Source organism: Theropithecus gelada, chromosome 17 (genome assembly GCF_003255815.1).
Source record: "Theropithecus gelada isolate Dixy chromosome 17, Tgel_1.0, whole genome shotgun sequence".
In the NCBI taxonomy this organism is placed as follows: Eukaryota; Metazoa; Chordata; class Mammalia; order Primates; family Cercopithecidae; genus Theropithecus; species Theropithecus gelada.
This window is the reverse complement of record NC_037685.1, coordinates 51,677,499-51,702,802: the sequence shown is the minus strand read 5'-3', so window position 1 is coordinate 51,702,802 and position 25,304 is coordinate 51,677,499. Positions and strand designations below refer to the sequence as shown.

The window sequence follows — 25,304 nt, the reverse complement described above, 5'->3', positions numbered from 1 at the left end:
GGATCACGAGGTCAGTAGTTTGAGACCAGCCTGACCACATGGTGAAATCCCCTCTCTACTAAAAATACAAATTCAGCCGGGTGTGGTGGCAGGTGCCTGTAATCCCAGCTACTCAGGAGGCTGAGGCAGGAGAATTGCTTGAACCTGGGAGGCAGAGGTTACAGTGAGCCGAGATTGCGCCACTGCACTCCATCCTGGGGGACAGCAAGACTCCGTCTCAAAAAAAAAGATGTGGCTGAAAACCCAACTAACCATGACAGCAGAGCGGGCGCCCTGGTTGGCCACACTCCACCCTTGCCCGCCTTCTGCTTTGCACTGAGCCTGGTTGTTTGCAGTGGTGGGATGAAGGGGCAGTTTCCCTGACGGTGCTCTGGAGCTGTGCAGGGCCCTGAGGACGGCACCTCACCTCTGCAGGGAAGGGGGCAAATGCGGGCTGATGGACAGTGGCACTTCCACCAGACTCTTAAGTGTTCGACTATTTAGTGCATCTCAACTTTATTCCCTTGATAGAATGGGAGGCTCAAACTGCACAACATGGAATTTGGGGACTTTCCCTCCAAAACAGGTGTGGCTGGTCCAGTTCCTGACAGGCCAGGCGTCATCAGAGTTCAGTATTTCCTGGGTTGATAAATACGTGTAAAACACATTTCATAATACTTTCCCGGCTTATCCTGCATCTCACACGTAGTAGGACAGTAAATCTCAGTTCTGAAAACAACGTGGGTTGACAGGTCTGGGTTGACTTTCTTTTTTTTTTTTTGAGACGGAGTCTCGCTCTGTCACCCAGGCTGGAGTGCAGTGGCCGGATCTCAGCTCACTGCAAGCTCCGCCTCCCGGGTTTACGCCATTCTCCTGCCTCAGCCTCCCGAGTAGCTGGGACCACAGGCGCCCGCCACTTCGCCCGGCTAGTTTTTGTATTTTTTAGTAGAGACGGGGTTTCACCGTGTTAGCCAGGATGGTCTCGATCTCCTGACCTCGTGATCCGCCTGTCTAGGCCTCCCAAAGTGCTGGGATTACAGGCTTGAGCCACCGCGCCCGGCCATGGGCTGACTTTCATAAGCAACAGCAACAGTGGACTATTATTACTGTGGTGGAAAACGCGGTATAGCCTGTAAACGCTGAATAAATTAGTTATTGTTATCATTTCCCTAAAATATTGTGACGTAACCCTGACAGCTACTACTATGAGAAAAGTGTTTGGCTTTCCATGTCCCATCTACCTCTTCCCTTCCTGAAAATATGAAGAAGCACGCGCCATCCCTGGGAAGGACAGTTTCAGGGCTCTATCATTTCTACAGCAGTGATGAACAACACCTGGAATAAAGAGCTTCACATTTGCCAGTTTTTTACATTCAGTGTATACACAAATGATCATGAATAATGCAGGTCAAATGATATGACTGAACATAGTGAGAATTAAACATGCTTTGTCACTTGTTTAGCAAATACTACAAATTTAATTATGCTAATGTTACATTTACCTTTACTGGAAATTTCAGCTGATTATATAATTCAGAAACTAGAAGATTATGACCAAGAGTCTTTCTCATCTTCATTATTCTGACGATAGCAGCATCAATCTGATATTGTCTATCCTGAAACACTCTCTCAGTGGTGCTAACTTGTTCCTCAACCTGTACAAAAAACAACAAAAAAAGTTAAGTGTAAAGATATATTTTCTTTTTATTTTTTTTTTGAGACGGAGTCTCACTAAGTCGTCTGAGCTAGAGTGCAATGGCATGATCTCGGCTCACTGCAACCTCCGCCTCCTGGGATCAAGCGATTCTCTCGCCTCAGCCTCCCGAGTAGCTGGGATTACAGGTACCCACTGTCATGCCTGGCTACTTTTTGTATTTTTGTAGAGGCAGGGTTTCACTATGTTGGCCAGGCTGGTTTTGAACTCCTGACCTCAGGTGATCCGCCCACCTTGGCCTCCCAAAGTGTTGGGATTACAGGCATGAGCCACCATGCCTGGTCTATATTTCAATATTAATGATTTGATGTTACCAAATTTGATGAGAAATGTTTTTCTGATGCAAAGAAAGGTCAGACATTGGATGAATCCTACTTTATTAAGCATGTTTATTTGTTCTAGTAAAATGTACATTCCCAGAATAGCAAAACTCCAAAACCAAAACTTGAAAAATATTTTTAAAAGTTATTTTCCTTATAAGAAAGCTGTAACAACTCTATGTATGATGTAGATTAAAACTAGCAGCACAGTAAACAAAACAAAGCATAATGACCACCAGGATATACTCCAGAAATGTGTCGATCAACATTAGGAAATCCGTGAATATAAGTGAGAGCATTGTAACAGCTGAAAGGTTAGATTATATGACCATCTAGATAGATGCTGAAAAGGCATGATAAAATTGAAAATTGATTTTTTGATTTAAAACAAATATTAGCATACAAGGATGAATAAAAAAGGAAAGAATCTGAACATGATAAAACATGGTTATCAGAAACAAACAGCAAATACTAGAGACAACTTAATCTTAGTCAAATAGGAACCTGATGGGGATCTGCAGTTGAAATGAGGGTTGGCAGAAGGTCCATGCACACATATGAGGCAAGTATGCTTCAGGATGGGAGAGACTCCAAGCTTTCACCACATTTTCAACAGGATCCATGACCTCCAAAAAGTTAATACCCTCTGAACTAGAGATAAAATTAGGAAGCTTAGCAGTACTGCTATTCCTTAAAAACATTACAGGTTCTAACTATGCAATACAAGAACAGACTAAAGAGGTATATCGAAAAGGTGCAGACAAAACAATCATTATTTGTAGCTCAGCTGGAAAATCCAAGAAAATCAAGAGAAAAACTTTCAAAGCTAAAGAGTTTTGTAAAGTGGCTGGAAATAAAATAAATATACAAAGACAAATAGCATTAATACACACATTCTGATAAAAACCATCAGAAATGTAAAGAAAAAAGGTCCCCTTTATAAGGTATCAGCATTTCATTAGACTGTCTTGCTTAAAACTCTAGTGGTTTTCCAAATGCTTCACAGGTCTGAGCCATCTTCAGAGGGTCCGGCTGTGGCTGCCTGATCAGGCCTGTGTGGCTCAGCTTCCCCTTTTGGCAGTGACACTGCAGCCAGAGGCCTTCTTTCAGTTCCTGAGCAAAGCTAGTCACTTATTCAGGAAAGCGTTCGCTGACGACAGTATTTAATTAGACTCTCCTGCACTTCTCTATCCTAACATTTTCCTCCACTCTTACAAGTTAGTCAATGTCTGTGATCCTCTGCTACCTCTCTGCTGGAAAAGACAGAACACTCCTAGAAACAAAGACTTATTCTTTATTGTTAATGGATGAATTCTCAGTGCTTCAGAGGACCTGGGCCACCACAGATGATCAATAAGTTATTTGTTGAATGAACGAAAATTTATGACTAGCAAGAAATATGCAAGACTTACAGAAGAAAACTAGGAAGTTCTGAGAAAGAGAAAACATTTGTATATATTTATATATATACACATATGTATGAATCAGAAGATTTAATATGACAAAGATAAAACCTCTGCAAATTAATTTAATGCAATATGGATTAAAAATGTCAATGTTCTTATTTGGGGGAGTAAAGGCATGATATAATTATTGTGAAGTTCACTGGAAGAATAAAGTTATAGGAACAGCTACATTAATTAAAAGAACCTGGTGCCAGGTGTGGTGGCTCACGGCTGTAATCCCAGCAATTTGGGGGGTCAATGTAGGAGAATTGCTTGAGCCCAGGAGTTCAAGACCAGCCTGGGTAAGATGGCAAGGCCTAATCTCTACAAAAAATACAAAAAATTAGCTGGGCGCGGTGGCACATGCCTGAGGCTGAGGTGGAAGGATCGCTTGAGCCCAAGAGGTTGAGGCTGCAATGAGCTATGATCACACCACTGCACACCAGCCTGGGCGACACTGTCTCAAAAAACAAAACAAAACAAATGGCTGGCTATAAAATAGATACAGAATTTATAGAAGAGAATTGAGAAACTGACCTATATGAATTTGATACATAATAAGGTGATAATTCAAATAACGTGCAAGGATGATATTGCAAATTTGGTTTTGGAAAGGATGGGGGTAATTAAACTGTTTTCAGATACTAAAATAATTTCTGCAACATGAAAATAAAGATTTAAATGTAAAAACTTCTAGAAAAATAACATAGTAGAAATGTTTTTTAAAAATCTGGTTAAGGGAATTTCTCTCTTAGGTCTGTGATATGGTTTTGAATATGTGTCCCCTCCAAATCTCATGCTGAAATGTGGTCTCCAGTGTTAGAGATGGGGCCTGGTGGGAGGTGACTGGGACATGGGGGCAGGTCCCACGAATGGCTTGGGCCGCCCTCCTCGGTAGTGAGATCTGGTTATTTAAACATGTTGGGCACCTCCCTCCCTGTTCTTGCTCATGCTTTTGCCATGTGAGACACCTGCTCCCCTTGCACCTTCCGCCATGATTAGAAACTTCCTGAGGCCTCACTAGAAGCTGAGGTGATGCTGGCGCCATGCTTCCCACAGCCTGCCGAACCCTGAGCCAATTAAACTTCTCTTCTTTATAAATTACCCAGTTTCAGGTATTTCCTTATAGCAATACAAGAATGGCCTAATACAGCATTACACGTTAAGTCAGAAACCATAAAAGAAAAGGAGACTATATTTGAGAACTTAAAAACTGTTATGTGAAAAAAACCCCACTAAGAACAACAAAATTATCTGTCAAAAATGACAATGCAGGCTGGCCATGGTGGCTCACGCCTGTAATCTCAGCACCTTGGGGGGCCATGGGTGACTCACCTGAGGTCAGGAGTTCGAGACCAGCCTGGCCAACACGGTAAAACCCCATCTCTACTAAAAATACGAAACTTAGCTGAGTGTGGTGGCACGTGCCTATAGTCCCAGCTACTCGAGAGGCTGAGACAGGAGAATTGCTTGAACCTGGGAGACGGAGGTTGCAGTGAGCCGAGATTGTACCAGTGCACTCCAGCCTGGACGACAGAGTGAAACTCCAAAAAAAAAAAAAAAAAAGGAACAAAGCATTAATATCCTTAATATATAAAGAAAACCACCTAATCCATAAGAGAAAGAACACTATAACAAATGTACATGACTTGAAGAGCAATTAAAAAAAGAAAAATACAAATGGCTAAGGATAAAAATCGGCATCAACATTTATGAAGTGCTTACAGCTGTGTGGCAAACAATTCATTTAATTCTCACAACTTGAGGTAGTAGTATGTCTATTTTAAATATGAGAAATGGAGCATTAGAAAGATTATATAATTTGTATAAACTACGGAGTGGTAGAAAGATGCTGAAAGAAATCAGAAATCAAAATGAAAACTGCAACAAACGATCTCTGGGCTGCTGGGAACAGGGAGGACAGGTGGAGGTGGGGGCAGACACTACTCGGGTGAAATCTGCCAGACTTCAACTTGGAAAAGAGCAGTCAAACTAAGAAAAGGACACATTATTTTACCCAGCAGCTCCAGAGCAACGATCACACTAAAGAAACCATCTAACAAGTGCACAGAAATGTCTGTGCCAGGGTGTTGAACGTAATCTTATTTTCAGGAGGGGCGGTGGAGGAATGTTAGAGCCTGTGGCCGAGGGCACTGCCAGCCCTGGTGGGTCTACACAACCGGCACTCTGCTCCTGCAACAAGTCCTGGCCAGGAGAAGACTGTGATCAGCACGAAAACTGGCTACACGAGGCCCTGACAGGCGCCATATATACAGTGACCCCAGGTGTTTTTTCTTTTCTAGAGTTGGGGGTCTCACTGTATTGCTCAGGCTGGCCTCAAACTCCCGGGCTCAAGCGACACTCTGGAGTAGCTGAGACTATGGCTGCATGCCACTGTGCCTTGCGTAGTGATCCCATTTAAAAAAAAGTTTACATATACTTACACCACAGAAAAAGGCTGTGACCACAAACAAAAAGGGCAATAGTGGTTATCTTGAGGAGAAGGAACTGAGAGACCTTCTCACTTTTGCCCACTATAAAAGTTGCACCCTCAAAGGAGTTAAAACCTGCACAGAAATGTTTATAGCAGCTTTAGTCATCATCACCAAAAGTTGGAGGCAACCAGATGTCCTTCAGTAGGTGAAGGGATAAGCTGTGATGCATCCAGACAATGGAGAATCCTTCAGTGCCAAAAGCAGAGTTACCCAGCCATGAAAAGACATGGTGAACCTTAAATGCATTCTGCTAAATAAAAGAAGCCAATCTGAAAAGGCGACACACTATGACTCCAACTGTATGGCACTCAGGAAAGGGCAAAACTATGGTGACGGTGACAGGGTCAGGGGTTGCCAGGGGCTCAGGGGGAGACAGGGATACAGTGACAGAACGTAAGAGAGTTTTTAGGGCAATGAAACTCCTGTATGATCCTATAATGCTGGATACGTAACATTATACATTTATCCAGACCCACAGAACGCACACCACCACGAGTGAACCATATCAGATTCTATTACCATAGAAAGTGTGGATAATTTTCGAAACCCTATGACCATGGGAAGTTCCGGCTTAGCACACAATTTGTCTGTGAATAGGAATAACATTAAGTGGCTTTTTATCTGATTTTCTTTCCTACTGAGAATGTAAAGTTAATGAAAGCGACGTGAAAATGAGTACTCTTATAAACATTACATAGCCCAATTAGATTATCTTAGAAATGTGCTTCAGGCCTCTAACAACAGTCAAAAACATTACTACAAAAACAAATGACTCCTTGCTAAACACCCTATAAGTAAAAAGAGAAAGTTTATACGTACAGTTTCCTTCATCTGAATTTGATTGATCTTTATTCTAAACAACTTGTGCTTGAACTCTCCATTAAAAATGAACTTGTCTCCGTCTTCCACTTCCTTTCCTTTGGGACTTTTAATCAGCACACGCGCTTTGCCACAGGCCAGGGACTGCAGCGTTCTGCGCAATTCACTATCCTCTGAAGGGGAAGCAAACGCAGAGGTTGGCTTTACATGAATGAGACTCAACAACAGTAAACAAATCATGCTACCAAGTCTATGTCTTATCTTAAAACAAACACATGCTTTAAGAACAACTCATGGAGCCATGCACTCTGCGGTTTTCATACCTATCCCCGTGGCCATTTTTATCTCCTCAAAGCTGAAGCCATCTCCCTCGTTGAACATGAGGAGCACCAGTGTCTGGAAGAGGGACACCTGGAACTCCTTCTTCCCCTGGAAGAGAAGGCCTCATCACACCTGTGAAGCTGTGCGTGTACAATCTTAGAAAAATTAGATTTTTTTTTTAGGCCTCATCACACCTGTGAAGCTGTGCGTGTACAATCTTAGAAAAATTACATTTTTTTTTTTTGAGACGGAGTCTCGCTCTGTGGCCCAGGCTGGAGTGCAGTGGCCGGATCTCAGCTCACTGCAAGCTCCGCCTCCCGGGTTCACGCCATTCTCCTGCCTCAGCCTCCCGAGTAGCTGGGACTACAGGCGCCGCCACCTCGCCCGGCTAGTTTTTTGTATTTTTAGTAGAGACGGGGTTTCACCGTGTTAGCCAGGATGGTCTCGATCTCCTGACCTTGTGATCCGCCCGTCTCGGCCTCCCAAAGTGCTGGGATTACAGGATTGAGCCACTGCGCCCGGCCAATGATCTCCTTTTCTATTCAGCAGTTCCTGCTGCAGCAACTTGCCACATGCCTCTGGGTCAGACCCGCGAGAGGCACGTGAGAGGTCGGGTGGCAGTCGGGGGCTCCCTCTGAGGACTCAGCCCTGACTGATCGCGAGCCCGCAACAAGCCCTTCCTGCACACCTGGAGAGAGCCGCAGTTGGCGCTGCTGGTACAGACCCTGCGGAGCTCAAGTTCAACTGAAGTCAGCAAGTAAGGCAAAAACTGGGGATAACAGAAATTAACTTTCCTAATACCTTAAGGAAGAGTATATATGGTTTTCTGTATATGACTCTCTACCATAATATATATAAAGTTGGTATGTATAACTTATTTCATAATGTACAGATAAGTTTATTATTAATATAACAGCTATGAAACATAGGAATTTTATAACGTTTTTGCTTAGCGTATATAATTGCCGTTTCATGATAAGCTCTTTTCATTGATCAGTCCATTGTATGCAATCTCTCCTCTTAAATAACCACTCATAAAAACAGCACTGCAGCCGGGCGCGGTGGCTCACGCCTGTAATCCCAGCACTTTGGGAGGCCGAGACGGGCGGATCATGAGGTCAGGAGATCGAGACCATCCCATCCCGGCTCACACAGTGAAACCCCGTCTCTACTAAAAACACAAAAAACTAGCTGGGCGTGATGGCGGGCACCTGTAGTCCCAGCTACTCGGGAGGCTGAGGCAGGAGAATGGCATAAACCCGGGAGGCGGAGCTTGCAGTGAGCCGAGATCGCGCCACCGCACTCCAGCCTGGGCGACAGAGCGAGACTTCGTCTCAAAAAAAAAAAAAAAAAAAAAAAAAAAACCAGCACTGCAACAACTATTCTTATTCATTAATCCGTGAAAATATATTATTAAGATGAGTTCCTAGAGTTGAAACTAAGGCAACAATTTGGCAGTGTTGCCAAAGTTCATAACGCCAAACTGCCCTTCCAAAAGCTCACTACAGTTTGTGCTTCTTCCAGCAGTGGGCAAGAATCTGGTTTTCTCTGTTTTTTAGGCTTCATCAAATCTCTTAGTCAAAAAGTGGTATCTTACTGTATTTTACTTTGAAGCCCTTTGTTTCATAGATAAGTGTAATGCATCTTCATGGATATTTTTTCAATTTTGCTTTTATGAGTTGCCTCTTCACATTCTCTTTTTTTTTTTCAATAGGTAAATGGTTTTCTATGGATTGGTTTCTTAAGAATTTTTATTGATTGGAATATTAACCCTTTAACTGTTATTAATTTTATTGACATATAAAAGCTAGTGAATTAAAGTGAAACAACACTCTTTCCTTTTTTGCTACCGAAGTCTAATAACAATAAAAAAATTCTATTAACATATTAACAATAAAAAATAAACGAAACAAAGAACTTACTTCTTTAAACTCCGCTTTTAAAACAGCATGTCCCAAAGTAGTTTGCCACTGAAGTTTTCGACCACTGTGCTTTCCAAGATAAAATGCCTTAAATACTTCCTGAAGTTTAACCATCTGTCAGGCATAGGAAAACAACAAAATCATGCCACACGCCATCCATCTCAATAGCCCCACATTCAATGCAGAGTTTTACAACTTTTCACAGCTGAATTAAAAGGTCAGCTCTATATTCTGACACTTTCTGGATTCCATCATCTGTAAAAATATCCTCAATCCTTACACTCTGGGGCTTCCCAGTGTCAACGAGATAATGCTTACACTGGTGTTTCATGGTACAGACCAGCTGTATTCCGTGGTCTCTGCCCACACTCAGGCTTGCTGGGGCCAGTGGCACAGAGTGAAGACTGGAGCTGACAAGAAAAAGGTGTCTGAGGCCACATCCTGTGTCTCAGCCCGGCCATGCCCTGCCCTGGCCTCGGCTGGTGTTCCCTGCAATGAGCGGGGCTCCTGCTTCCTCATCTGTGAAGGGTGTGACACCACCACCCCTTGTGCTGCACTGTGCAGGGGCTGATGGCAAACACCTCCATCAGGGCCTGCACAGAAAGGACAGCACAAGTCAGCTGTTTTTATGATTAGCTTCTGGGTGAATTTCTTTCGTTTTTTGGAACATAGGCTTGCTCTATCAGCCAGGTTGTGGTGCGATCCGAGCTCACTGCAGGCTGGACGTCCCAGGTGCAAGTGATCCACTTGCCTCAGTGTCCTGAGTAGCTGGGACTACAGGCTACAGGTACATGACACCATGCTTGTTGATTGATTTTTTTTTTCTTTTTTTTTTTAAGAGACAGTTATGCTGCTCAGGCTGGTCCTGAACTCCTGGTTCCAAGCGTTCCCCCTGCCTCGGCCTCCCAAAGCGCTGGAATTACACTTTGCCTGGCCTTGAGTGAATTTCTTACATTTTCCAAACTTTCTACTGATCCTTAACAATTGTGGTTGTTGCATTTTCAAGTTCCCAGCATTCAGTGCACCAGCCCTACCCACGGCCCGGATGCTGCTCCTGTTTCCTGGATGCCTCTCAGGGGCAGGCTGTGCGTGACTCTCCCGTGCCCGGTGCTTTCCCTGACTTCTGCGTGCCCTTCCTGGTCCGTCATACCCTCCACTCTTCAGTTTGATCCTGTCTGGTGTCCACTGCACCTGGGCTCTCCAACGAGTCTGTGCTGCGCCCGGGAGGGTTCATCAGTTTCCGCCTCAGGAGACCATCTCTGGACAGCCCAGGGCGTGGCCTCCCCCTACTCTCATCCACTCCGCAAATGCCAGTGCTCCAGGACTTGGTATCCACCTACACGCCTTGTATGAGTCCATTCTTTCACTGCTATAAAGAAATACCTGACACTGGGTAATTTATAAAGAAGGAAGGTTTAACTGGCTCAGAGTTTTGCAGGCTGTACAAGTAGCTTGGCTGGGGAGGCCTCAGGAAACTTTTAATAATGGCAGAAGGCAAGGGAAAGAGCAGGCACATCTTCACATGATCGGAGCAGGAAGAGAGAGAGAAGGGGGAGGTGCTACACACTTTTAAACAACCAGATCTCATGAGAACTCACTCACTACCATGAGCACAGCAAGGGGGAAATCTGCCCCATGATCTGGTCGCTTCCCACCAGGGCCTCGCCCAACAGTGGGGATTACAATTCCATATGAGATTTGGGCAGGAACACAAATCCAAACCCATCGCTCCTCTCCCACACGCTCACCATTCCGTGTCTTTGGACGGCTTCCAAAGACCGTGGGACAAAGAAAGCATGAAATTCTAACCTCTGGTCTCACAGCCCTGGCCTCTGCCCCTCCCATCCCCCAGGCCCAGTTCAGCCTATCATTCCACCGTCTTTCATACCTTCTCATCCCCCCAGACTTTCACACATGTAGTTTCTTCTGCTGGATCCCATATCCCATCTTCCTCATGAAACCCACTCATTTCCAGAACCGCCTCCTCAGAGAAGCCTTCTCTGACACCCTCTTAGCTCTACCGGCCTCTGTAGCACAGAGTGAATGTGGACTCCGGACAGAGGCTCACGGGGCAGGGCCTCTGGCTCTCTGGCTCTCCACTGCAGCACTGCGCATGGCACCAACAGGTGCTGCATAAATGCCTGCTGCTCTTTAGACTTCACGTGCCCTTTTAGTTTCTCTGTGTTTCTGTCTAAGCTGTGCTCTGTCAGAAATTCCTGCCAACCTCACCTACACCTGCTTGGCAATCTCCTGTTCATGCTTCAAAACTCAGCCCAAGAGTCACCTTTCGATGAAACCACATGTATATATCACCTGATGCACCTATTCCCCATCTTCAACAACACCAAATCCCAGGTGTGTTATCATTTCATTTGTAGGTATTTCTGTGTAACTCTAAAGGACGGAACTCTTTCACTCTTTCAGGAAATACATCTACTAAGGCATTACCATAGCTAAATAAAACTCAATAATGTGATAAGCCTCTTCTTTTTCTTTTTGCCTTGAGAAGTACCATGGTTTGTGATAAACCTCTTAATGCATATCTTCCCTAAAAATCATCTCCTTGGGATTCCTACCTAGGACTGGATCAGTATTAATGATGATCATTATAATCATAATGCTATCGTTTGGCTACTATGTGCCAGCTACCATTCCAGGCCCAAAATGGGTCAAAGACTGAAACATACGAGCTAAAACTATAAAACTTTTGGGAGAATACATAGTGGTATTTTATTTTCTTTTTCTGAGACAGGGTCTCGAGTCTTACTCTGCTGCCCAGGATGGAGTACAGTGGCTTGATCACAGCTCACTGCAGCCTTAACCTCCCAGGCTCAAGCAATCTTGCCACCTCAAACCTCTTGAGTGGCCAGGTCTGTAGGCGGGCACCACCACACGTGGCTAATTTGTCTATTTTTTGTAGAGATGGGGTTTTACCATGTTGTCTAGGCTGCTCCTAACTCCTGGGCTCAAGTGATCCTTGGCTTCCCAAAGTGCTGGGATTACAGGTGTGAGGCACTGTACCCACCTCCTCAATTTTTTGTGATCTTGATTTGGCAACAATTTCTCAGCTATGACACCAAAAGTAACAAAAGAGAAAATAAATGTGATTTTACCATAATTAAAAACTTTTGTAGAAAGCACACTATCAAGAAAGTAAAAAGATAACCCACAGAATGGGAGAAAATACTTACAAGTCACAGATCTGATAAGGATCTAGCATCCGGAATATAAAGAGCTCTTACAGCTTAATAACAAGAGATAAACAGCCCAGTTAAAAAGTATGCAAAGCACGTGAACAGACATTTCTCCAAAGAAGAATACACAGATGGTCAATCAGGACATGAAAAGATGCTCAACATCAACAGTCATCAGGGAAATGCAAACCACGGCAAGAGACCAGCTCATACGGACAGGGATGGCGACAACGAAAGAGGCAGATCACAAGTGTAGGTGAGAAGGTGCGAAGCTCTCGTGATTGCTAACTGGAATAAAAGCTGCTGCAACCGCTGTGGGAAATAGTCTGGCAATTCCTCAGTAACTTAAACTTCAAGTTCCTGCATGGCCCAGCAGTTCTACTCCCAGGTACATACCCCAAAAGAAGTGACCGTAGGTGTTCAAACTAAAACTTGTACACGCATGTTCACAGCAGCATGATTCACAGCGGCCAAAAGGTGGAAATAACCCAAATGCCCAATATTTGGTGAACGGAGAAACGACATGTGACCTATCGATACACTGTGATGTTATTCAGCCAGAAAAGGAGTAATGCGCTGACGTATGGTACAGCACGGATGGACTTTGAAAACAGCATGCTAAGTGGAAGAAGCCAGACACAAAAGTTCACATATTGTGTGATTCCATTTCTGTGAAATATCGAATGCAGGCAAATCCATACAGACAGGAAGCAGAGCGTGGTTGCCGGGGTCTGGAGGAGAGCAAATGATGTGGGCATGTCAAAGAGCAAAGAAGCCAGCGTAAGGGTGGCCCACGGACCACATATGGGACAATTTAAGCATCAAAATAAGTACGAAAATTAAGAATCCATGAGTTCATAATGATATAAAGAGAGAGAAATAAATACATAAATAAAGGGGGTGGAAAGAAGGGCTCTTCCTTAGAACGCCAACTTCTAAATACAGAGAAATGATAGAGCTGGAAAAAAAATCCCCATTCACCACGGTAAAAATCAGTTCAGGCAGGAATCGCCACACAGGTGACAGCTGGATAAGGATTAAGATGTTTACATAGCCGGGCGCGGTGGCTCAAGCCTGTAATCCCAGCACTTTGGGAGGCCGAGGCGGGCGGATCACGAGGTCAGGAGATCGAGACCATCCTGGCTAACACGGTGGAACCCCGTCTCTACTAAAAAATAGAAAAAACTAGCCGGGCGAGGTGGCAGGCACCTGTAGTCCCAGCTACCCGGGAGGCTGAGGCAGGAGAATGGCGTGAACCTGGGAGGTGGAGCTTGCAGTGAGCTGAGATCCGGCCACTGCACTCCAGCCTGGGAGACAGAGCGAGACTCCGTCTCAAAAAAAAAAAAAAAAAAAAAAAAAAAAGATGTTTACATAGTCTTGAAATGTCTCCTCACAGATTCCTTAGTGATTACAAAAGGAAAAACACTACCGATACCTTGGAGAAACCAGCCAGCACCTTATCAGAAGGATTCTATCACATGTCACCAAGATACTGGGGCACATGGTCGTGCGCACCTCCTGCCAGGATCCTGATGGGGACACGGGGCATCTGGCTGGACCTGCCCAACCTGAACCTACTCACAAGGAGCATCGAAGACTGCCTGGGTCCTGGGGTCAGCTGGGTACCAGAAAAACACCACAAAGGACATACTTCAGACAACCAACAGAAATGGGGTGAAAGTATTACATCGGGGTGAATGTCCTCATTTGACAGGTGCTTATGTTCTTGGGAAATAGCCAGTAGAATATATATATATATATTTTTGAGACGGAATCTCTGTCGCCCAGGCTGGAGTGCAGTGGTGCGATCTCCACTCACTGCAAGCTCCACCTTCCAGGTTCACGCCATTCTCCTGCCTCAGCCTCCCGTGTAGCTGGGACTACAGGCACCCGCCACCGCGCTAGGCTAATTTTTGTATTTTTAGTAGAGACGGGGTTTCACCATGTTAGCTAGGATGGTCTCAATCTTCTGAGCTCGTGATCTGCCCGTCTTGGCCTCCCAAAGTGCTGGGATTACAGGCGTGAGCCACCGCGCCTGGCCAAATATTAAGGGAAAAGGGAACGGTGCAGGAGCACAAACATCTGTGGAGAGAGGAAGGGACAGCACCACGTGGCCAATGTGGAAAGCAGGCTGCCTGGCTTTCTTTGAGCAGGAGTCCTGCACATGTTCTCTAAGTCTGGCTAGGACGCCTCAGAAGCAAGGTCTCTCATTCACCTTCTCCCACCCCACCACCTTCTCCACCAAAGTTCTCCTGGAATGAGAACTCTTCCCCAAGGCAGGACAGAGAAAACTCAAACCGCTCTTGCCCAAAGCCAGCCATAAAGCCCGGAGATACTACTCTATCTTTTTCCTGCCCTTCTAGGATCTGGACATTAAGAAGTTCTCTGACCTACCTTGCTGATAGTTAAGTCATAAGACTCTTGTTCCAGACGTGTCTTGCCTACACCTGAGAGGAAAGAGCACTGCCCAGTGAGGACAAGAAGAATCTGGACAGACAGGCCTTACTTGTTTCCCCACTACTCTACTACTGTTAGATGGTACCCTTCTGTCCGCATTGGTAAGAGTTTGGGTGTCTGTCCCCTCTAAATCTCACAGTGAACTGTGATCCACAGTGTTGGAGGTGGGCCCTGGTGGGAGGTGTTTGGGTCATGGGGGTGGATCCCACATGAATGGCCTGGCGCCCTCCCTGCAGTAATGAGTTCCCATGAGATCTGATTGTTAAGGAGTCTGGGACATTCCCTCACTGCCTGTTACGCCCTCTCTCCAGCCTACTCCCCCTTTGCCTGCAACCTTCAACCTTGAGTGAAAGCTTCCTGGGACCTCATCAGAAGTTGCGCAGACACGGGGGCCATGCTTGTACAGCCTGTAGAACTGTGAGCCAATGAAACCTCTTTTCTTTACAAATTACCCAGCCTCAGGTAACTCCTTTATAGCAATGCAAAACAGACTAACCCACCTATTTCTACATGGCTGCCCATTCTTTATCAACCCTAAGTATAACAACGGACAGTCTTCCCTGGGTTTTTGGTCGTCATTTCTGAAGCCTGCTGTGTTAAATAAAACTTAGATTAAATAAATTTGTTATGGTTTTCTCCTAATTTGTCTTTTGTTAAAGGAGCATTGGCCATGACCCTTATGACTGGTAAGAAAAGGAATCACACTGTCCAACCACTGTAGCTGTGAGTCTTTCTTCCCTTCTCAGCTGAGGAAATCATTATTCATCTTGACTTGAGATCAGGCTTAAGGGACGCCTTTTCCAGGAAGTCTTCCATGATTCCAGGCTGGTCTCAGCCCTTTCTTTTTCCCTGGTATTACAATGAATGGTGCATGTATTGTATCTCCTGCTGATTTTCACTTCGCTGAGCACAGAATTCTACCTCCGGTGTGCAAACTCTCCACTAAAGGGCTTACTGTAGCCTAAGTAGTGGCTGATAAGGAAAGTCCTAAATAATGCCATTCCTAAGACTTCAGCACTGTCTACAATGGAAAGAAAGAACAACTAGACAAGAACTGCAGCTCGACAAGCCATAACTTCCAAAACGAGTGCCTGTGCTCATGGGCCCCGCAGGTCAGCAGGTGGACACAGGCTGCACTGGGAGGAGACACAGAGGGCGACAAAAGTTGACACTTTCTAATGCGGATATACGAGCACTTTTGATTTCGGACTGAGAGGGCTATTTTTAAAAACTCCCCATTAAACAATTCTTGAAGGCGATGTATCTGTGCTTGGTAAGGGCATGACAGCAGGAGCAGGCAGTATGCCTTCCGCACACTTACTTCTGGGGTTAAGTGCACTTCCATGGGCGTGTACGTTGGCCAGTAGCCCATTGTGAGTATGTTCACTGTGAGGTCTATAGGGCCTGAGTCACTCTGATTCTGCATATGCTAAAAACAGAGAAATCCAAGACAATCGTTTTGAGAAAGTAATAAAACATAATTAACCTAAGACAAAATAAACCGTGTAATTTTCAATATAAAGTTTCAGCTGCATCAGAATTTATCTCAGTCCCCAGAATGTATTCCGTGAAACCCAATGCCTCACTGGGACTGCCTTTTTCCCTTCTTCAGGTGTCACCACCAGACTCACTGAAATCAAATTCTTGCCACACGTTTAGAGCTTCTTTTTCTTCTCCTTTTAAAATTTACTTGTGAAACATTAATAGTGTAATTTTTTTCTTACACAGTTTAGAGTGAGATTCATTTTTTCTATCTAATATATTGAATCTACCTACTTTAGCTATTTATCTACTTATGACAAGGTACTGCTATCTCTATCTGTCTATGTACGTACTTATCTATCCACCCATCCATGACAAGGTCTCACTCTGCTGCCCAGGCTGGAATGCAGTGGTGCAGTCACGGCTCACTGCGGCCTCAAATTCCTGGGCTCAAGTCATCTTCTCACCTTCAGCCTCACTCCAGTAGCTAGGACTACCTGCTCATTCGAAACATTTTTCTTTTGTAGAGACAGGGTCTTGCTATGTTGATCAGGGTAGTTTTGAACTTCTGGCCTCAAGAAAGCCTCTTGCCTCTGCCTCCCAAAGTGCTGGGGTTACAGGCGTGAGCCACCACACAGACAGACACTTTTTAAAAAGCTGCTTTACCTGAAGAAACACGACTCACCTGCTTAAAATGAACCATGATGTCCTTCGAAAGCTCCATGTCCTTGAACATGCCTTCCAGCTTGCTGGTGAAGGCTGCACCACACTCTGGACACAGCGAAGGAGGGAGTGAGATCAGGGCAACACACGGGACAGCAACCGTCAGTTAGAGGGGAGAAGCCCAGGCCCCACACGCTTACCATGCTTGAGTTTTGACAACATAGACTTTTCAGCATCGACTGAGGCACTTTTCCCAACAAGGAGTCTTTTTGCCAAATCTTTTTTATAAAATGCTTCAAAGACATCTTTACCTATTTATAACCAGATGAGAATAATCAAGACATCAGAGAGTTGATAAGCAAATGTTAAACTTCAACTGCTGAAAACCCTTAAAAGAGTTCATTCTAATGCAAACTGGATCTACTGATACTGACATTCTCCTGTTAAACCTCCTTTGAGAAAGCAGGGCCTGTGTTTACACCTCTTGAATACGCAGCATTTTCTGAGTCTCACCGTGGATGAACCTGAACAGGATCATGATCTTGTCCAACGTCCGCTCCAGCTCCTCGTCTGTGGCTTCTTTGTTGCCTGCTCTTAACTTTGAATCCACATGCTTTGCTGTGAGCATAAATATAGTAAATACTCTAAATCAGAAAAAACAGCATCTTCAATTTCTATAAGCAACAATGTACAGGAACATTCTGGAACCTTCCCAAAATGGCTATAAGACAAAAAAGCAAATATCTGATTTTCTAAGATAAGTATTTCTCAAGTCACGTGAAAGTAAATACTTCCCAAAATTTTAACGAAGCCAGGACTGAATGTTTAAAGCAGGATTAAATATCTTTCTTATCTCTAAATGCAATCTCTGAATTTCAAAATAAAATGGGTTCAGTAAACACATGCTCAGGTTTCAGGACGTGACTGCCCTGGACGCTGGAGTGCCCATTTCTAGGATCTGGTGTCATGAACTCAGAGGAGACTTTCTCAAAGAGAAAGACTTTCTCAGGGCATCCAAGGCGGCAACGCAGGGTAAAGCATTTCTACTCGGGCTTCCTGTTTCTGAGGCTGCACAAGCCATCGTAAGGTGGTTCGGGAGGGAGGATCAAAGTGCCCACGTGATGGCGGAACTCACGACTTCCAGAAGCCCAAATTCCCAAGAGCTCAACATTCCTTTTCTTTAGAGAAACCACAATGATACAGAGGTACAAAAGTCAAAGCAAACTGCCTCCTGAGTTCCTTCTGTTGCGTTTCTGTTAGTTTTTTTCTTTTCAAAATTTTATAACAGAGTATTTTGAACACACAGAAACGTAGACAACTGCACAATAAGCTCCATGTTCCATCTTCCACTTCAGCAGTAATCAACAATCTAGTATCATCTATTACAGTTCTCTTTGCCCCCTTTCTCCTTCAAATTAAAAAATTTTAGTGACTAAAGAAAGCCTACGAGAAAGTCCATGAATTCTGAAATACATTTGGATATTATTGTGAAAAAACTGTACAACTTAAAAATAGTATTTTAAAATACGCTATCTTTTGAGATCTCATCTGGTTTTATCCTATTTTAATACTGATTAGAGGATACAAAGATGGTGATCTCCCTTCTTTGGCGAAGTCAAGCGTCACTTCTTTTCTAAATTCCTACTTCATCTTCCCTTAAGGAAATGCCCTCCTCCACCGATGCATGCAAGTGTGTCAGTTTTTAAACGTGTGTCCTAATAAGACTTGATAAAAACGTTTTCCACACCCCTTGAGCAGCTTGAACATTTTGGGTGATTGTGCCTTATTTTCCCACATTAAAAAATTGTCTAGAAATGGGTGAGACCGTCTCAAAAAAAAAAAAAAAAAAAAGAAAATATTTTTCTACCGATTAGTTCTGCAGGCTTGTTGGGTCTCTTGTTAATGAACGTCTCAAAGGACTCCTTCATCAGGTTGACGAACCGCTCGTTCTTCTGGAAGCAGACCTCGATCACGTGGTCCACCTTGTCCTTGAAGTCCAACAGGTCTTGGACCATGTCTTTATCTTTCTCAGGATTGATGACGATCGCTGTCCCAAAAGTCTACAAAAGCAAATCAATACCAACTCAGCAATACGTTTATAATACCAAACAATATTTTCTCCTGCTATCATATAATCAGGATAGTTTGATATAAATTACTCTTAGTAGTAAGCAATGACTCTAAAAGTTTCACAAATTGAATTCACATCTCAAAAATTAAGTGAATATACTTTTTGAATTTTTTTTTGAGGCAGGGCCTCACTCTGTAGCCGAGGCTGGAGTGCGGTGGTACAATCACGGTTCACTGCAGCCTCGAGCTCCCAAGCTCAAGCAATCCTCCCACCTCAGCCTCCTGAGTAGTTGGTGCTACAGGCTCAGGTCAGCACATCTGGCCAATCTTTTTAAAGTTTTGTAGAGACGTGGTCATGCTGCCCAGGCTGGTCTCGAACTCCTGGCCTCAAGCAACCCTCCCACTGTGATTTCCCGAAGTGCTGGGTTTACAGGCACGAGCCCTGTGCTTGATGTGAATATACAATTAAAATACATTATTAATGCCTTGTTCTTACGATTCTGTTTCTGAGAGAACTTACAAATGGCTGGGAAAATGTCCATTGCTTTTAAAAGAATGTTTATGTGTAAGTTCCTCCAAGACAAGGTAATTCTTATTAATTAAATATACCTCTTGGGACTTCTTAGCTACAGTTTTCTTTCTCCATCACTTCAAATCATGAAAAGCTCATTTTTTAAGTTTGTATTTTTTTAAAATTTGAGACAGAGTCTTGCTTTGTCACCAGGCTGGAGTGCAGTGGCGTGATCTTGGCTCACTGCAACCTCCTCCTGCCGCTTCAAGCGATTCTCCCAGGTAGCTGGGACTACAGGTGTACACCACTACACCCGGCAAAGTTTTGTACTTTTAGTAGAGTCGGGGGTTTCATCATGTTGGCCAGGATGGTCTCGATCTCTTGATCTCATGATCCGCCCGCCTTGGCCTCCCAAAGTGGTAGGATTGCAGGCGTGAGCCACTGCGCCCAGCCTAGTTTGTTTTTTTAATTAAAAAATGTTATATTAAACATTCCTAAAAGTATGTGGCACTAAAAAAGTTAACTATTTGATGACATAAACTACATTTGCTCAAGAGGAACTGAATACAATTATTGATTTAAAAAATGTCTCAATACAATGCACACGTGCACTCACACGTCACACACACACACACGAGGTAGCTGGCCGGTAGAAAGATGCCAACAGAAGGCTGGGCGCAGTGGCTCATGCCTGTAATCCCAGCACTTTGGGAGGCCGAGGCGGGTGGATCACGAGGTCCAGAATTCAAGATCAGCCTGGACAATATGGTGAAACCCTGTCTCTACTAAAAATACAAAAATTAGCTGGGTGTGGTGACGGGAGCCTGTAATCCCAGCTACTCAGGAGGCTGAGGCAGGGAAATGCTTGAACCCAGGAGGCGGAGGTTGCAGTGAGCTGAGATCATGCCACAGCACTCCAGCCTGGATGACAGAGCGAGACTCTGTCTCAAAAAAAAAAAAAAAAAAAAAAAAAGATGCCAACAGAAAGGGCACAGCTTTCCTTTGATAACGGCATGTGGAGTTGAATGGAAACCACTATTTTGTTATAGCATAACTGCTTACTGCTGACACTCAGGGGTGATGGTCACTCACTGATTTTTATTACCCAGACTGGAAATTGCAAAGGTGAACTTTTCCTAGTTTTTTAGCACATATTCTCATCCCCTGAAGACTGTCTCACTGGCAAAAAACCTAAATCTTCAGTAGCTTTATGGCCAATTTAGTGTGACTCAGTTGTAACTTCCAATTCAACATCGCTGTACAAGACCTTGTGGGGAGAGGTGCTGGGTGTGCCGGCTTTGCACAGCTGGACTGATACGTGACTTGAGGTCTGACTATTCCATAAAGCAGCACGTAAGCTTTCATTTATATTTTTTACTTAATGGAAATCTTTATGAGATAATGAAAGTGCTGCATAATAGTAAAAATAGCAAAGCAATCCCAGTATCTTTGTTTTCCATAGTTTCCTCCAATGGCAAGTTTGCAAAACTACAGAACAGTATCTCAACCGGGATACTGACACTGATAACCCCCCAGGTCTTTTTCAGATGGCCCAGTTGACTTGTAACTCATCTGGGTGTGCACATCTTGACCTCGGCCAAAACCCCAACAGTTCCTGCAGAAGGCTACCTCCTGGGGCCTTATATAACCACACCCCCCGCTCCATCCCTGCACCCCGGTAACTTTTCATCTGTCCTCCATTTCCAAATTTTGTCATTTCCAGAATGTTACGCAATAACATGTTAAGTATCTGCGATTGGCTTTTTTTTTTTTCTCTCAGCGTAATTCTCTGGAAATTTTATCTATCTTTTCATTCTGGGATCCAGGAATAGTCACCAGCAAGCACACACAGACTCCTGCTAAACGCTCACCATTTAAGCTGGAAAATTCACGCAACTGGCGCATGCTGAAAACACGAGCTATCTGCGAAGGGGCCCTGATGTTTGCCTCAGTTCTCCTGTTTCTGTAAGGGGCATCTGGAGAATGGCTTCTCATTACAGAGGGTCTTCAGTAGGTTTCTTGGGCTGGGCAACACTGGCACTCTGGGCAGGCGATTCTCTGCGGTGAGGGCTGCCTCATGCATTCAGCAGCACCCCAGGGCTGCCCAGCAGAGCAAGCAGCGCCCTCTCTGTTCAGACAGCCACAAACGTCTCCACACGTCAACAAGTGTCCCCTTGGTGGGGTGGTGCCCTGGGCCGAGAGCCCCTAGTCTTCAGGGAGGTCCTATGTCAGCACCGAGGGGCTGTTCTCCTGGGCAGGACGTGTGAAAACTCAGGGTACTGCTCAAGAAGCCACGCTATGATGGGTTGGATTGGGCTTGTCAGGGATGCCAAAGAAATGCTTTCGAAACATGAAAGCGAAAGTTTAAGTAACAAATCCTAAATTTGGTCTGTTAAGAAATTATAAAGCAATCTAATATGCCAAATATATAATAGTTCTCACTGAGCTAAGGGCATGAGAAGATCCTGTCTGACAAGCAGATTTACAAAAATGATTACTTTCAGAAAAATCATGATTTAGAATTAAACCAATATTTACACTGATGAAGAAGAGCAAAACTGTTGATCTTTAAGTTATACTTTCTACCTGGATGGTGCTAATCACTGCTGGTGTTATTTCAAAAAGCAAATTCACACTGGTGATGGGGAAGCAGATAGAACACTACCATCCACCCTATCATCTGTGATGAAAATGCCAACGGGCCCTCCAGCAGCCCAGTTCCCTTTGTCAGGGCACTGGGCGTTCTCAGGAGGGGCTCTGCTCCCTGCAGGAAACGCCCGCGCCTGCGGCCTCGAAACCCCGCCAGTACCTTGATGTACTCGCTCCAGTGCTGCAGCAGCGCCTGCTGCCCGCCCCTCACCCGGCTGAACAGCTGGTACATCTGCGCGAGGTCCGGCACTCTGTTCTCATCCAGTAAGTGGTCAAGCCCTGAGATGTGCAGTACACGTCAGCAGAGGACAGCATGGGCAGCACTAACAACAATAACTCAACTAGAATACAGCGTGCACGGTAAGAATGCCAATACATCGCTTAGAAACGGGGTGGGTCTACACATCACTGCCTGTATATGAGCAGGTTGATCTGGTTAAATATCTGAGATGGATCCTACTAGGTGAACCTCATTTTTTCTGAGTATGTTGGAAGATGCATTATTTACTTCTTCATGTCACTGAAGCCCTCTTATTTCACTAAAGTTAGCAAGTCAGAAAATCCAGTTTATACCAACTATTTAACCTGGGAGGTTCATGTTCCTAATATACTTCTAATTTGGTCCATCGGCCAGACAATGTAAAAGGACAAGCTATCAAATCTAATTTATAGTGGATTAAATTTATTCACACCTAAACCATAAGAGAAAAATATCATCAGATATTTTGAAGTATTTAACACAGCATTTAAAAAAGTTTTCAGTGTTTTAGATTTTTAATGTTTATAAGGGTTTTCTAAAACCATACCTCAATTAGAAAAACTCTCACAGATTTTCTAAACACTTGCTTTATGGTAACTATTGAGAGGCAGCCAGGTTAGAGCATAAAACAGTGAACAGTCATCCAATTCACAAAGTCTCAGATTCTGCCCACAATGAGCACGGTGTCCACACAAATGGGGTGGTTTAAATATGTGTGCAAACATACGGTGGGGCTATAATTACAATTCTTACCTAGAGTTTCAAACGTTTATTTCTCTCAATTACATTCTGATCTACTGACACAAACTTTTTGTACTTTATCTTACTAAAACCCATGTCTTAAGAATTCAAAAAACGTAACTTTTTAATTTTTAAAATACTTCTAATACAATTTAGAGTAAGCTTTTACATACATAATTTACCATTTTCTTTTTTTTTTTTTTTGAGACGGAGTCTCGCTCTGTGGCCCAGGCTGGAGTGCAGTGGCCGGATCTCTGCTCACTGCAAGCTCCGCCTCCCGGGTTCACACCATTCTCCTGCCTCAGCCTTCCGAGTAGCTGGGACTACAGGCGCCCGCCACCGCGCCCGGCTAGTTTTTTGTATTTTTTAGTAGAGACGGGGTTTCACCATGTTAGCCAGGATGGTACCATTTTCTTTAAATAATTTTGCTCAACAAAGTATGTACTGGAATAATTTATGCAAATTTCTACTATTTACTTGAAATCTTTTTTCTTTCTTTTTTTTTTTTGAGACAGAGTCTCGCTGTGCTGCCCAGACTGGAGTGCAGTGGCCGGATCTCAGCTCAATGCAAGCTCCGCCTCCCGGGTTCTCGCCATTCTCCTGCCTCAGCCTCCCGAGTAGCTGGGACTACAGGCGCCCAACACCTCGCTCGGCTAGTTTTTTGTACTTTTTAGTAGAGACGGGGTTTCACCGTGTTAGCCAGGATGGTCTCGATCTCCTGACCTCGTGATCCGCCCGTCTCGGCCTCCCAAAGTGCTGGGATTACAGGCTTGAGCCACCGCGCCCGGCCTTTTTTCTTCTTTTTTTGAGACGGAGTCTCACTCTGTTGCCCAGGCTGGAGTGCAGTGGCCGGATCTCAGCTCACTGCAAGCTCCGCCTCCCGGGTTCCCGCCATTCTCCTGCCTCAGCCTCGAGAGTAGCTGGGACTACAGGCGCCCGCCACCGCGCCCGGCTAGTTTTTTGTATTTTTAGTAGAGACGGGGTTTCACTGTAGTCTCAATCTCCTGACCTTGTGATCCGCCCGCCTCAGCCTCCCAAAGTGCTAGGATTACAGGCGTAAGCCACCGCGCCCAGCCTTTTCTTTTCTTTCTTTTTTTTTTTTTTTGAGACAGGCTCTGTTGCTCTGTCACCCAGGCTTTTTTCTTTTTTCTTTCTTTTTTTTTTGAGACAGGGTCTCTCGCTCTGTCACCCAGGCTTTTGTAGTTTCGTAGCCTCAACCTCCTGGGCCAAAGTGATCCTCCCACCTCAGCCTCCTGAGTAGTTGGTACCCTAGGCATGGGCCACCTGTGACTTTAAAAAAATTTTTTAATTTTATTTTTTTGGTGAAGACAGGGTTTCTCTTTGTTGTCCAGGCTGGTCTTGAATTCCTGGGCCAAAGTGATACTTTGGCCTCCCAAAGTGCTGATGTCACAGATATGGGCTACCATGCCTGGCCTTTCTTCTTATAAAGTGACTCCTTTCAAAAAAACGCCTGACACAAATTCTGAATGCATTTGTTTTTAGGTGGATAGGTGAAACTACACCAGCTGTGTAGGTTTCAGTACGGAATAAGCAGAAAAACCATAATCAGATTGGACCCATGGCTCTCAACTTACAAGCAATGTGATTTCAGGCACCAGTATCTGGCTGTTTTAAGCCCTGGTTTTCTTATTTATAGAAAGGGGATAATGATTTCACAGAATCGTTTTAAAAGATATTTACATCAAGTGTAGCTGTTCGTAACAGGAGATGCTCAATCATGTTAATTCTCCTCCCTTTTGGTTTTGTTCTGGCTGCACTTAAGTATCTCATTAGCCATAATGCCATTATCTGACAATGTAGAACCCAAACCAGAATATATTTGGTGGTTTTTTTTTTTTTTTCGAGACGGAGTCTTGCTCTGTCGCCCAGGCTGGAGTGCAGTGGCCGGATCTCAGCTCACTGCAAGCTCCACCTCCCGGGTCTACGCCATTCTCCTGCCTCAGCCTCCCGAGTAGCTGGGACTACAGGCGCCCGCCACCTCACCCGGCCAGTTCTTTGTATTTTTTTGGTAGAGACGGGGTTTCACCGTGTTAGCCAGGCTGGTCTCGATCTCCTGACCTCGTGATCCGCTCGTCTCGGCCTCCCAAAGTGCTGGGATTACAGGCTTGAGCCACCGCACCCGGCCACCAGAATATATTTGAATACCATTTAGAGCATTCTCAAAATTAAACTTTAAGGTTTCCAAGGGCTTGAAAAAAATCTTGTATTTTCCAAATACATTAAAATGACTTTTAGAAGGTAA

General features: G+C 44.4%; 1 protein-coding gene across 4 annotated transcripts in view; it reads right to left on the bottom strand.

Annotated features, from left to right (window-relative positions):
• Positions 1 to 25,304, bottom strand: part of CUL4A (cullin 4A) — a 56,956-nt gene that overhangs the window by 2,649 nt on the left and 29,003 nt on the right. For 3 of the 4 annotated variants that reach the window (XM_025363950.1, XM_025363951.1, XM_025363948.1), the window contains exons 10-19: positions 22,202 to 22,320; positions 18,679 to 18,871; positions 17,325 to 17,429; positions 17,012 to 17,122; positions 16,834 to 16,919; positions 15,988 to 16,095; positions 9,016 to 9,129; positions 7,096 to 7,201; positions 6,773 to 6,945; positions 1,482 to 1,634 (exon numbers count right to left, since the gene is read on the bottom strand). In XM_025363950.1, coding sequence (XP_025219735.1) covers positions 1,482 to 1,634; positions 6,773 to 6,945; positions 7,096 to 7,201; positions 9,016 to 9,129; positions 15,988 to 16,095; positions 16,834 to 16,919; positions 17,012 to 17,122; positions 17,325 to 17,429; positions 18,679 to 18,871; positions 22,202 to 22,320 — 1,268 coding nt within the window. Of the gene's footprint in view, positions 1 to 1,481; positions 1,635 to 6,772; positions 6,946 to 7,095; positions 7,202 to 9,015; positions 9,130 to 15,987; positions 16,096 to 16,824; positions 16,920 to 17,011; positions 17,123 to 17,324; positions 17,430 to 18,678; positions 18,872 to 22,201; positions 22,321 to 25,304 lie in introns of all 4 variants that reach the window. The other variant, XM_025363949.1, reaches the window with a different exon arrangement.